General features: G+C 40.8%; 2 protein-coding genes across 2 annotated transcripts in view; one reads left to right on the top strand and one right to left on the bottom strand.

Annotated features, from left to right (window-relative positions):
* The window catches only part of rab12 (RAB12, member RAS oncogene family), a 62,100-nt gene extending 55,587 nt beyond the window's left edge, over positions 1-6,513 (bottom strand). The window contains exon 1 of the mRNA XM_060905346.1: positions 6,086-6,513. Within this exon, the coding sequence (XP_060761329.1) occupies positions 6,086-6,314 (229 nt within the window). The 5' untranslated portion in view covers positions 6,315-6,513. The remainder of the gene's footprint in view (positions 1-6,085) is intronic.
* Positions 6,514-10,050: 3,537 nt separating this feature from the next.
* Positions 10,051-14,048, top strand: part of napgb (N-ethylmaleimide-sensitive factor attachment protein, gamma b) — a 30,834-nt gene continuing 26,836 nt past the window's right edge. Inside the window, exons 1-2 of the mRNA XM_060905345.1 lie at positions 10,051-10,106; positions 10,461-10,528. Of these exons, the coding sequence (XP_060761328.1) occupies positions 10,051-10,106; positions 10,461-10,528 (124 nt within the window). The remainder of the gene's footprint in view (positions 10,107-10,460; positions 10,529-14,048) is intronic.

Genomic DNA, 14,048 nt, shown 5'->3' with positions numbered 1-14,048 from the left:
AAACAGTTTTGTTGCTATTGTCATCTAGAGTGTCTGTCAGAATATGATGGTAGACGTTAGTTTGTCTGTCAGGTTTTGATGATAGAAACCGATGTGTTTCTATTGTCATTTAGCATGTCTGTCATGTCAGGCTTTTATTAATTAGTTACCAGGACTACTGTCCTAAAATTTATTGTGAATGTCCAAGACCCCAAATGCTACTAGAAAAACTTAATAGAATGATCAAAATAATCAATTCAGCAATTTAAGGAGATGGGACTTAACTGGCCTCTGTTATGGTAGAATCTGCCTTCTGTCAGAAATAGCACACACGAGAGTAGTTACCATTGTTCATGACTAATGTGCATTTATTTCAAGAATCGGAGTATTTTGATACTGTTGTTCAATACAGGCTTTCGTCTAAACGGGGGAACAGGGGCGCTGCGCCCTCTTACTCTCGGCGTGCGCCCCCTTACCGACTCCGTGAAAACCTCCCAGCAACACTACGTGACAATGTGTCTGATCATCAAATACGTTATAATTGCTCCAAAAATATTCCAATCATAGTAGATACACCGCCAGACGGTGCAAAAACAATCCGAATTGGCGTTTCCCAGACTGAGGCGCCATGTTGTTTAGTTGTTTACTTGTCGCGGCTGCTCTCGCGAGATTTGACATGGGTTACATACAAGGTCAGCTGACTTGTAGAGCGAGATTTCTCGAGACTGAATGACCTTTCACCCACCGGCGCGGGAGCTTTTGACAGAAGTAGTTCGCGAGTTGTTTTTGTTGACACTTGGGCATTTAAAGATGTCATCCCGCGGCACGAAGCGGAAGAAAGCCAAAGACTGTCCGGGGCAGAAGATGATTATTTCTTTCTTTTTCAATGTTGACAGACAATTTGTTACAATTTCCCTCTCAGATAGCCTCAGAATGTCCCATTGGAGCATTTTTCAAAGGCTTTGCACGGCGGGGGGGGGGACGACAACCGGCACCCCCCCGCCATGGTGAGCGCCCTCATACTAAATTTTTCTAGAATGAGGGTGCTTACCATGGCAAGGGAATGAAGCGACGGGGGGAATGGTGCCGGTTGTCCCCCCGCCGTGCGAAGCCTTTGAAAAATTGAGGCTCCAATGGGACATTCTGAGGCTATCTGAGAGGGAAATTGTAACAAATTGTTTGTCAACATTCAAAAAGAAAGAAGTAAACAACTTCTGCCCCGGACAGCCTTTGGCTTTCTTCCGTTTCGTGCCGCGGGATGATCTCTTTAAATGTCCAAGTGTCAACAAAAACAAGTCGCGAACTACTTCTGTCAAAAGCTCCCGCGCCGGTGGGTGAAAGGTCATTCAGTCTCGAGAACTCTCGCTCTACAAGTCAGCTGACCTTGTATGTAACCCATGTCAAATCTCGCGAGAGCAGCCGCGACGAGTAAACAACATGGCGCCTCAGTCTGGAAAACGCCAATTCGGATTGTTTTTGCACCGTCTGGCGGTGTATCTCCTATGATTGGAATATTTTTGGAGTAATTATAACGTATTTGATGATCAGACACATTGTCACGTGGTGTTGCTGGGATGTTTTCACAGAGAAAAGATCGTTTTGAGAAAGATTGCATGTTGTGCAGTAGCATATAAGTGCATGGCCTAAGTGTGACTTGGGGTTCAAATCAGCATTTCGGTAAGAGGGTGCACTCCGAGAGTAAGAGGCCGCAGGGCCCCTGTTCCCCGGTTTAGCCTGATATCAACAAATAATAATATATTGAACTTTTTCCCCCAGTCTGCAGGTTTGGATGTCTGTAAACCAGTCAGGATGCTCTTTGTCTAGCATGCGCTTCATGAACAGGCACACACGCAGTCTCCCTCGCGCACTCCGTCATATGTGCAATGCAGACATTAATGTTTCGCGTGCACGCTCTTGCTCGCTTGCTCTAGATTCCGGGAGATATTCTCCAATTTGCGGGCATCAGGGAGCCACTATCAATATGCGGGAGACTCCCAGAACTTCCAGGAGACTTGGGGTGTCTGTTATATGCATGCGCAGTCATGAAAAAACTGACAGCCTGACCGTTCCTGCCGATAAACACATCGACGAACACAGACACGGCACGCGCTTAATATGTGGCGGCTTTAGTTGACGGTGTGTCTGAATCTTTGCTTCATATATATTTTTTATTTTCAACTAACCAGCCAGGCTGGCTAGTGACAGGAATTACTCGCCAAATGACAAATTAAGTCGCCTCAGGCGACCGGACCACCGTGAATTTCGAGCCCTGATAGATATATATAAAACAAATTTTTACTTGTAGTCGGATATAATTGCTGGGTCGCATCTGACATCACATCCGTCTCATTAAGCTACGGTCACACTACAGCTCGTGACGCTTTGCGATGGATTATTGATGAAAATGCGGCATTTTGGCGGCGATATACACGTGAGCTGAAAGTTGTAGTCACACAGCAGGTGAACACTAGACTGTCCCACCATTGTGCGTTCGAGTCTGGTGCAGCTTGGGCGGCCGCGGACACTCATGGAGCACTCTTCCTGCACTTAGATCCGTCTACCGCCGTCTATCTTGCGGTGTCCTGATTCCCAGAGCTTTAACCCAGCCACATATAAAAAGTCGTACTCCTCCATGCTCTTCCAGGTTTTCATCTGTGTGTCCGTGTAGAACAATACCTGCAGCACCAGGTAGTTTGAGATGTCGGGGAACTCGATGGATGGACAGTAAATCAGAAAGTAAATCAGAAAGCTGCGCACATTTGCGCAGCTTCCGCGAAAACGTGCGCAGCTTTCTGATTTACTGTTTTCTTCTCATACTTCCTATGTTTCATGGACTGTAACGGCATTTGCTTATTTAGTAATTTTAATACAGAATTTACTCTGATGAAATTATTCAGACACTCCAACACCCCCCCCCCCCCAAAAAAAATCGGATCTGCACGATTCAGCCGTGAAAAAGGCGGCATCCGCCAAAAGGCGCGCCGTTTGCATCCCTGTTTAAACTCATAGGTTAACCGACTTTAACCGGCTAATGAGGCTCAGTGGTCGGTCAAGATTTTTTTTAGTTTTCACCATCCTTACTTGGACTCGGATTTGTGCATTAACTGCATTCGGACTCATAAATTGGAGACGAGGACTCGGATTTTTTTCTTTATTTTTTGTAACATGCCATAATAACTTAGCATAAGATATTTATATCTATGTTAATTTTTATACTAATTTCATGCAAGAGAATGCACATTCACCTGTTCATACGTCATGTTCAGGAACAAACTAACGTTAATGGCGCTAAAATGCCTGGAGAGAACACCCCTAGGCTTGTCCGCTTTGCTTATACAGACTTCTCGTGCAGTGGGAAAAAACGCACTGCTATGTGTTCCATGTGTAGAAGAACTATCGAGGAGACGACGAGGACGACCTCAAACTTCAATCATCATTTGGCAAGACTCCACCCAGAGAAGGAAGTGACACGCTATGTTCATCGCTCTGTTGATCGCAGGGCTTGTTTGCTGAGTGATGAACTAGCTAGTGTTAAACCCTCTCATGTTATTTGCCCTGTTGATAGTGGGCGGGGCTTGCTGAGCGATGAACAAGCTTTTTATCTGTAGCCTGTTAACTAAAATGAGGCAGTCGAGGAGTAACGTTAGTCCAACACAGCAGCAGAGACGCTTTCACATAAAGGCAGCGACAGCCACCGTCAAATGGTGCGGATGGAGTCTTGTTCTGGGGCTCGACTCAAAAATTTTCTTTAAATGACACGGACTTGAACACTGGGGACTCGAGCTCGAGGTTTAGTGACTCGACTACAATACTACTACTGCTAATAATAATAATTTTTATTTAAAAAAAATAATTTAAATAATTGTCTTTCCCAGCTTGTCAATCTTGTGGTATTCATGATCATTTTGTTTTGCTAGTCTCCATTTTCCCATAAGATTGAGAATTTCTTGGATCATCCATTTTTTTGTGCGTTTTCGTTTAGATGTGGATATGAATTCTTCTCTTGCCTGGAATATGCACTCTTTTTTTTTTTGCCATCTCTCTTCTGCCACTGTAAGATTTTCCAGAACTTCAAATTTGTTTGCGATTGAAACAGAAAATTTTAATAATAATAATAATAATAATAATAATAATAGTGTAATTTGTCCGTAAAACCTCAGTAATGGATGAAAACCACTTCCACAAGATTTTTTAAATAATAAAGTGGTTTTCATCATTACAGAGCTTTTATGAACAAGCCACACAAAAATACTACTACTACTACTACTACTACTAATAATAATAATAATAATAATAATAATAATAATAAGTGTGTGACTTGTTCGTAAAACCTCAGCAATCAATGAAAACCACTTCCACAAGATTTTAATAATAATAAATAATAATAATAATAATAATAATAATAATAATAATAACAACAACATGCAAGTGGTTTTCATCCATTACTGAAGTTTTACGAAGAAGTCACAATAATAATAATTATTATTATTATTAACATTATTGTGACTTCTTCGTAAAACTTCAGTAATGGATGAAAACCACTTGCACGTTATTATTATTAAAATCTTGTGGAAGTGGTTTTCATTGATTGCTGAGGTTTTACGAACAAGTCACACATAATAATAATAATAATAATAAAAAATAGTGTGACTTGTTCGTAAAACCTCAGCAATCAATGAAAACCACTTCCACAAGATTTTTTTAATAATAATAATAATAACAACGTGCAAGTGGTTTTCATCCATTACTGAGGTTTTACAAACAAGTCACACACATTATTATTAGTATTTTTGTGTGACTTGTTCGTAAAACCTCAGTAATGGATGATGAAAACTACTTCCACAAGATTTTTTTAAATAATAATAAATTGGTTTTCATCATTACTGAGGTTTTACAAACAAGTCACACAAAAATACTAATAATAATAATAAATAATAATAATAATAATAATGTGTGTGACTTGTTCGTAAAACCTCAGTAATGGATGAAAACCACTTCCACAAGATTTCAATAATAATAATAATAATAAAAAATAGTGTGACTTGTTCGTAAAACCTCAGCAATCAATGAAAACCACTTCCACAAGATTTTTTTAATAATAATAATAATAACAACGTGCAAGTGGTTTTCATCCATTACTGAGGTTTTACAAACAAGTCACACACATTATTATTAGTATTTTTGTGTGACTTGTTCGTAAAACCTCAGTAATGGATGATGAAAACTACTTCCACAAGATTTTTTTAAATAATAATAAATTGGTTTTCATCATTACTGAGGTTTTACAAACAAGTCACACAAAAATACTAATAATAATAATAAATAATAATAATAATAATAATGTGTGTGACTTGTTCGTAAAACCTCAGTAATGGATGAAAACCACTTCCACAAGATTTCAATAATAATAATAATAATAATAATAATAATGTTGAAGTGGTTTTCGTTATCCATTACTGAGGTTTTACAAACAAGTCACACATTTTATTATTATTATTATTATTATTATTATAAAACTATACATTCAGAGATTCTTTAGTCTTGTATGTATTTTGAACAAAATGTCTGAAAATGAACCTACTGATAAAAACAAACAAAATCTATATATATATGTTTAACAACAACTAACCAGCTCTCAATATACAGTTGAGTTATATTCTATTTTCCTCAAATAAAGTTAACTTAAATATAACTCCAAGCCAGGGCTGGGCGATGTGACATCATCCTGATACCGTGATATTAACATATCGCGATATTGGTCACATATCCCATCCCCCAGGCCGAAGGTGTCACTGTCCTGATCATGGAGTGTGAGGGAGTGAACTGGAGTCCCTCACAGCGCCCTGCTTCGACTCTTACGGGTTTTAACGTGTTCGTGTTGAGAAACACAAGCGACCTGGTGAACTAAAGTGTTGCTGCTGTTCTCAGATGATTGCTGCTGTTGGAATAAAAGCCCCGAGTGCGGACAGAAGTGCCGTTAAACCGGGTAAACTTCCTGCCTGAGTGAATCCTGTGTGAAAGCGGGACCGTAAACACAGGGTGGTGTTGGGTTCGAAGCCCCAGCAGTCCGGCTGAGGGACAGTGAAGGAGAAGTTGAGTTTCTTACCCACGGTAGATTTACAAGCCTCACAGAAGGTATCGTCGGTGAACCTCTCCATCAGGCTGGTCTTCCCCACACCGCGGGAGCCGATGATGATGATCTGGAGTTTATAATCCGCCGGTCTGGGAGCCATCTTCCTGCGGCGAGACTGCGCTCCCATAGCGGGGGAGCCGGTGACGGGGCTGCCGCTGAAACCGCCGCCGGGCCTCCGCTGGATTTCACTCCTCGAGTTCATCCCTAACTCCACATCTGTGACCCGGGCTCGGTTTAGGACTGGACCGCCATCATGTGGCAGCACTTTAATCAACTTTTTCTCGGCCCTTCCGTCGAGTTACACAAAGTTTTTTTCCTCTTCGCGGTTGTCTAGTGTTTTAGCTCGCAGAGAACAACCGTGACGTCTTCACAACTTCCGGTTCCGTCCTGTTTCGCATCCCTTTCCATTTTTTCCAACCCGTATTGTGATTAACCCCGCCTAAGAAAACAGGATTGGAGAAACACGAGTATACTCACCGCTGATTGGGCCATGAGCTGCACGAATTTCGAGCGACTAGCCAATCCAAACACAGGAAGCAAGATTATTAAAAAAATGGGTGGGAAATAATTACCAAGGTTTATTTTATCTCATCTCATCTCATTATCTCTAGCCGCTTTATCCTTCTACAGGGTCGCAGGCAAGCTGGAGCCTATCCCAGCTGACTATGGGCGAAAGGCGGGGGACACCCTGGACAAGTCGCCAGGTCATCACAGGGCTAGGTTTATTTTATTTTATTGTCAAGTAACCATCCGTTTCTGGGTCCAAGACAATGATTTTCAAAACACACTCATTAAAAAAAGTGTAGTTTGCTCGTGGATTATCATTTTTTTAAATTAATTAACTAATTTATTTAATCCGAATTATAAATTTCCAAATGGCTTTTTTTTAAATAAACTGTATTTCTCTTTCTTTTTTAATTCATTTATTTATTTATTCCTTCCCTATAATTGTAAAGCGACCTTGTGTTTTGAGAGAGGCGCTATATAAGTTGAAATTATTATTATTATTATTATTATGTAAATAAAATTATTCATAACTATGCTTTGTTAATTCATTTTTCTTTTACAAGGAAGAAATAAATATCTGAATTGCCTCCCCCCCTCCCTTATTATGTAAAAGAAAAAGAACACCAATTTGTACTGTACACATTTATAGAACTAACGAGATGTAAACATTATATAAATGACATTTGCAAATATAAATACCTTTCATCAGGACATGCAGCGTTTATTTATTCATTCATTCATAAAGGTTATTTATTTATTTATTTATTATTGATAGGCTGCTGTGATCTGAGCCCTCAAACAGTGTTTCGTTGTATATTAATGTGCAATATCTATCTATCTATCTATCTATCTATCTATCTATCTATCTATCTATAAATAAAAATGCATTTTCCCTCCTGTTAACATCTTTATGGGACTACAGGAAAAGAACACCAAGAAAAAGACTACAAGAAAAACTGTGGGTGGTAAAAGAGAGCAACTGGACTTGCTTGAAGATTCTTGAAGACGTTTCACCTCTCCTCCGAAAGGCTTCTTCAGTTCTGTCTGACTAATAGAGAGTATCAGGTATTTATCCTCTCATGGATGAAAAGCAATCCTAAGGTGGCGTTGAGTCATCCTGTTGGTGTGGGTCACTGGGGGCTGGGTGTGAACGGCCTAGAGAGTCGTTGGGGTGATCAATGGTTGTTGGTTCTCTCTGTCCTCCTGTGAGCCACTGAAAACAGCTGGGTTTTGGTGTGCATTCAGTTGTCTGGGAAGTGTGCCAAGGACTGCATTGTAGGTGGCTGATAAATGGTGTCTTAGACCCCCACCTCTGTTCAGTGATGGCCGTTCCAGGTTGACAAAAATGGCTTCTTTAACTCCTCACTCATACCAACGATCCTCTCTGGCTAAAATGCGTACGTTGCAATCCTGAAATGAGTGTCCTTTGCTGTTAAGATGAAGATAGACAGCAGAGTCCTGGCCTGAGGAACTGGCTCTCCTGTGTTGAGCCATGCGCCTGTGAAGTGGTTGTTTTGTTTCTCCAATATACGAGTCTGTGCATGCTTCACTGCACTGAAATGCATACACTACGTTGTCCTGTTTGTGTCTGGCTATTCTGTCCTTACGGTGGACCCTTCAGGGTGTTACTGGGTCTGAAATGTACCGAAATGTTGTGTTTGTAGAAGATCCTCCTGACTTTCTCAGATAGACCAGAAATGTAGGGAATGACAATGTTCTTGCGTTTGTTCCTGTTATCCTCCTTGTCCGTTATGTCCCTTTTTCTGCTCTTGAAGAAAGCCCAGTTGGGATACCCGCAGTTCTGAAGTGCTTTCTTGATGTGATTCTGCTCCTTCTCTTTTCCCTCTAGTACCTTTTCCCTTTACCACCCACAATTTACTATGACCTGGATGACTGAGAATCTTCACAGACTACAAGGAAAAGAACACCAATTTGTACTGTACACATTTATAGAACTAAAGACATGTAAACATTCAATAAATGGTATTTGCAAATATAAATACCTTTCATCAGGACATGCAGCGTTTATTTATTCATTCATTCAAAAAGGTTATTTATTTATTTATTTATTTATTTATTATTGATATGCTGCTGTGATCTGAGCCCTCAAACAGTGTTTCATTGTATATTAATGTGCAATGACAATAAACTATCTATCTATCTATCTATCTATCTATCTATCTATCTATCTATCTATCTATCTATCTATCTATCTATCTATAAAAATGCATTTTCCCTACTGTTAACATCTTTATAGGACTACAGGAAAAGAACACCAAGAAAGACTACAAGAAAAAGAACACCAATTTGTACTGTACACATTGATAGAACTAAAGACATGTAAACATTATATAAATGATATTTGCAAATATAAATACCTTTCATCAGGACATGCAGCGTTCATTCATTCATTCATTCAAAAAGGTTATTTATTTATATTTTATTGATATGCTGCTGTGATCTGAGCCCTCAAACAGTGTTTCGTTGTATATTAATGTGCAATGACAATAATCTATCTATCTATCTATCTATCTATCTATCTATCTATCTATCTATCTATCTATAAATAAAAATGCATTTTCCCTACTGTTAACATCTTTATAGGACTACAGGAAAAAAACACCAAGAAAAAGACTACAAGAAAAAGAACACCAATTTGTACTGTATACATTTATAGAACTAAAGACATGTAAACATTATATAAATGATATTTGCAAATATAAATACCTTTCATCAGGACATGCAGCGTTCATTCATTCATTCATTCATTCATTCAAAAAGGTTATTTATTTATATTTTATTGATATGCTGCTGTGATCTGAGCCCTCAAACAGTGTTTCGTTGTATATTAATGTGCAATGACAATTATCTATCTATCTATCTATCTATCTATCTATCTATCTATCTATCTATCTATCTATCTATCTGCAGTGTGTGAGCTTGAAGAAGTGCATACAATAATAAAACCCCAACCTAGTATTAAAAAAACCACACATATTACTGAAACATTCGGACTTAAATTAAAATATTAGTCATGCTAGTAATAATATTTGAAAATAAAAATGCATTTTCCCTACTGTTAACATCTTTATGGGACTGCAGGGGTGTAAATATGATAGAAATGATATGGTTTGTTTCTTTGTTTGTTTAATCTGCAAGAATTACAAAGATACAGTGACAAGGTAAACCTAATATTACTGAATATTATTGAAATATTTGTGTCTAGGTTAAAATACTACTCAATATCAAACAAAATATGAAAATAATCTTTTAAAAAACGCTTTGCCCTCTCGGCTGCCGTAGAAAAACAGTGACGTTCGGCTGGTCAGGCCAGGAGAGCACAGAGCTGGATAATCTCCACTTCAGAGGTGTGAGCAAGTCCCTGCATCCCTCTACTGCTGTTTCTCCATCACTGCTTCATCATCCACAAAATGGCAGCACAGAAAATAACCGAGGCACACGAGCACATCGCCAAAGCAGAGAAATGGTGAGGAAAAGAACAACACTATCATTTCATAGCTTTACATTAAGGCTGAATGTCATGAGCAGTTAGCAGTGCACTAACCGAGCTCACTGAATACAGGTGCACAGGGTACTGCTTTCCCAGTGCATCTTATGTCATCCCTATTTGTCCAGTAATTGTAAAGAATATCACTTTCCAACATAACATAAGCCTAGGTTAGAATCAGCATGGCGCATGCGCAGTGTAGTCCTTGCTGTTGCCTGGGTGACAGCTGTAGTGATGTTGATCTTGTGGTCACATTGATGCTGTGGAGTAGATGATGTGTGTAGGTCGTTCAAACAAAGGCGTGTGTCTAACATCTCGAGTGCTTTTCTGAAGCTTAAAGACCAGCATGACCAAGTGGAAGCCGGACTACGATGGAGCTGCGTCTGAGATGGCCAAAGCTGGTGAGCAAAAAAAAAAAAAAAATATATATATCTCATCTCATCTCATTATCTCTAGCCGCTTTATCCTGTTCTACAGGGTCGCAGGCAAGCTGGAGCCTATCCCAGCTGACTACGGGCGAAAGGCGGGGTACACCCTGGACAAGTCGCCAGGTCATCACAGGGCTGACACATAGACACAGACAACCATTCACACTCACATTCACACCTACGGTCAATTTAGAGTCACCAGTTAACCTAACCTGCATGTCTTTGGACTGTGGGGGAAACCGGAGCACCCGGAGGAAACCCACGCGGACACGGGGAGAACATGCAAACTCCGCACAGAAAGGCCCTCGCCGGCCACGGGGCTCGAACCCGGGCCTTCTTGCTGTGAGGCGACAGCGCTAACCACTACACCACCGTGCCGCCCGCGTGAAGTTTATCTTCGAGTGAAAATACAATCCCAATTCCAAAGAAGTTGGACCACTGTGTAAAACATCCATCCATCCATCCATCTTGTTCTACAGGGTTGCAGGCAAGCTGGAGCCTATCCGCAAGAGGCGGGATACACCCTGGACAAGTCGCCAGGTTATCGCAGGGCTAACACGCAGAGACAGACAACTATTCACACTCACATTCACACCTATGGTCAATTTAGAGCCACCAATTAGCTTAACCTGCATGTCTTTGGACTGTGGGGGAAACCGGAGCACCCAGAGGAAACCCATGCGGACACGGGGAGAGCATGCAAACTCCACACAGAAAGGCCGTCGCCGGACGCTGGGCTCAAACCCGGACCTTCTTGCTGTGAGGCGACAGTGCTAACCACTACACCACCATAAAAACAGAATGTGAAGTCGTCGGTTGTCCATCGCTAGCGATGATGACTGTTTCATTAGGATGCGCAGAAACGCAGATGGGCTGCGAGGCCGCCTTTGTCCTTTCCTAATGAAGCGCCTTGCACAGTAAGGTAAGACAAGCAATGTCGTGCCCCCATCGTGTTGTCTCTCTGGACCTCCAGACCTGATGCCAAGTGGTGCACAAAAGTGCTCTACACCTGATGGGTATGGACGTTGTCCCGCAATGACAACCGACTTGCTGAGTGATGCCATCCACTGACCATTTGAGTGGCTCTTCTGCATGCCATCTGGTGGTGTGCCATTGACCCTGTTGGGTTCATCTGCCACATTGCACCGAAAAGCGCCCTGCTGCCAGTGCCTTATTAGTGATGTACTATTTAACCCGTAGCTGGAACCCAGGCAGGTGCTACCGCTCTGGGTCAGAGCGGACCTAGGAGCGATGGTGATTAAGGGGTAACTCCACTTTCCCCAATACTCAAGTCCTCCCGGACCTGAGACCAACCACCGGTTGCAGTTTAAAGTCATACCCAGGATTAAGAATGACTGACAGTATAATGCTTTATGGACAGAAATAGAGAATAGAGTAGGATAACTTATGAGAGAATAGAATAAAATATGACAAATTAGTATATATTCAGATAGAACATAGAGAATAGAATGCATGTGCACAGGGCAGACGAGAACATTTTTGTGACCTTGATTTTGACCTTGTGTGTGAACATACTTGGCCAATAAACATGGTTCTGATTCTCTACTGCTCTCAGCCAATCAGAACACACGGTACTGCATGATTGTTACACTCCTACATTATTTACAGTACGATGATATAGTGGCTACCGCCTCTATATGAAGCAGTAGCCGCAAAAACCTTGACCTTGACCCCCAAAATATTGGAGGTTCTATTTGAGACCAATGCCCAACTATCCTGAAAGTTTCATGAAGATTGGTCCAGACATTTTCCTGTAATCTCATTAACAAAGAAACCCCACCAAAAACAATACCTCGCCCCCCTGATGGACCCCGTCCCAGGCAAGGTAAATATAGAATAGGTAGACATTAGGACGATATAATAGAGTATATTATAAGAGAACAGAAAGGAATATGATCGAATAGAAAGCATTTTGAAGACGTAGAAAAGAATATGGCAAAATGTGACATACTTTTTAGTTTGTAGAAAAGAATAGACAGTCATGACAATACAACAGAATAGGTTAAAAGAGAGAAGGGAATATGACAAATAAAAGGCATCACGAAGACACAGAATAGAACACAACAAAACACTCTATGTATCATCTACAGAATAGGCAGGCATGACAATACAGTAGAACACATCACGAGAAAAAAGAAGGGACCATGTCAAAATAGAACAGAATATATTATGATGGGAATAGAATAGAAAGGAATGGATGGGAATAGAATTGAAAGCACCATGGTGGTATAAAACAGAAGACAACAAAAATAGTATACATATTCTATATAGAGTAGGATCGACAGTCACAATAAGATAATAGAATATATTATAAGGGAATTTGACAGAATAGAGTATAATGGAATGCATTACAATAGAACAGAACATAGAGCACAGAATATGACGACACATTCTGTATAGAATTGAGATCTCTCTCATATACAGACACGCAGAGAGAGATAGATATCCCAGGGCTTGGGCAGAGGATTTCTCACGGGTATGATGTAGTACATTGCCATTCCAAGGAGCGTGCCCAAAATGTGAAGTAAAGATGGGGAGGGGTTCGCCGCTCTGTGAAAGACCGCGTGGGCAAACAGTGCAACAATTTAAGAATAACATTCTTCAATGTAAAATTGCAAAGAATTTGGGAATCACATCATCTGTGGTACATAATATCATTAAAAGATTCAGAGAATCTGGAGAAATCTCTGTATGCAAGAGACAAGGCTGAAAACTGACACTGGATGCCTGTGATCTTCAGGCCCTCAGGAGACACTGCATTTAAAAGCAGACACGTGTCTGGAGTGGAAATCACTGTATGGGCTCAGGAACACTTCAGAAAACCATCGTCTGTGAAAACAGTTCATTACTGCATCCACAAATGCACGTTAAAACCAGATATAAATAATATCCAGAAACACCGCCACCTTCTCTGGGCCCGAGCTCTTTTATGATGGACTGAGGCGAAGTGAAAATTGTCCCGAGGTCTGACAAATCAATAGTAGAAATTCTCTTTCGGAATCATGGACACCACGTCCTCCAGGCTAAAGAAGAGAGGGACCATCCGGCTTATCAGTGCACAGTTCAAAAGCCAGCATCTGTGATGGTATGAGGGTCCATTAGTGCACATGACATGGGTAGCTTGTACATCTGGGAAGGCATCATTAATCCTGAATGATATATACATGTTTCAGAGCAATATGCTGCCATCCAGACAAAATCTTTTTCAGGGAAGGCCTTCCTTCCTTCTTTCAGCAAGACAATGCCAAACTACTTTCTCCATGTAGAAATTCGGACGGGTGGGTGGAGCACAGAAGGACAGCAGGCCAGAACTGAGTTTAAAAAAAAAACTCTTTATTGGCACTTTTCAGTGATTTTTACACTCTCCCAGCCACGCACGCACGTGCACACACACACACACACAGGTCGTCTGGTGGGGGAGAGAGCTCTCTTCCTCTGCTCTCTCTCTCTCCTTATATAGGGTGCGGTCACT

This window comes from Neoarius graeffei, chromosome 23 (genome assembly GCF_027579695.1).
Source record: "Neoarius graeffei isolate fNeoGra1 chromosome 23, fNeoGra1.pri, whole genome shotgun sequence".
Lineage (NCBI taxonomy): Eukaryota > Metazoa > Chordata > Actinopteri > Siluriformes > Ariidae > Neoarius > Neoarius graeffei.
The sequence above is the reverse complement of the archived record's forward strand: the minus strand, read 5'-3'. Positions and strand labels throughout refer to the sequence as shown.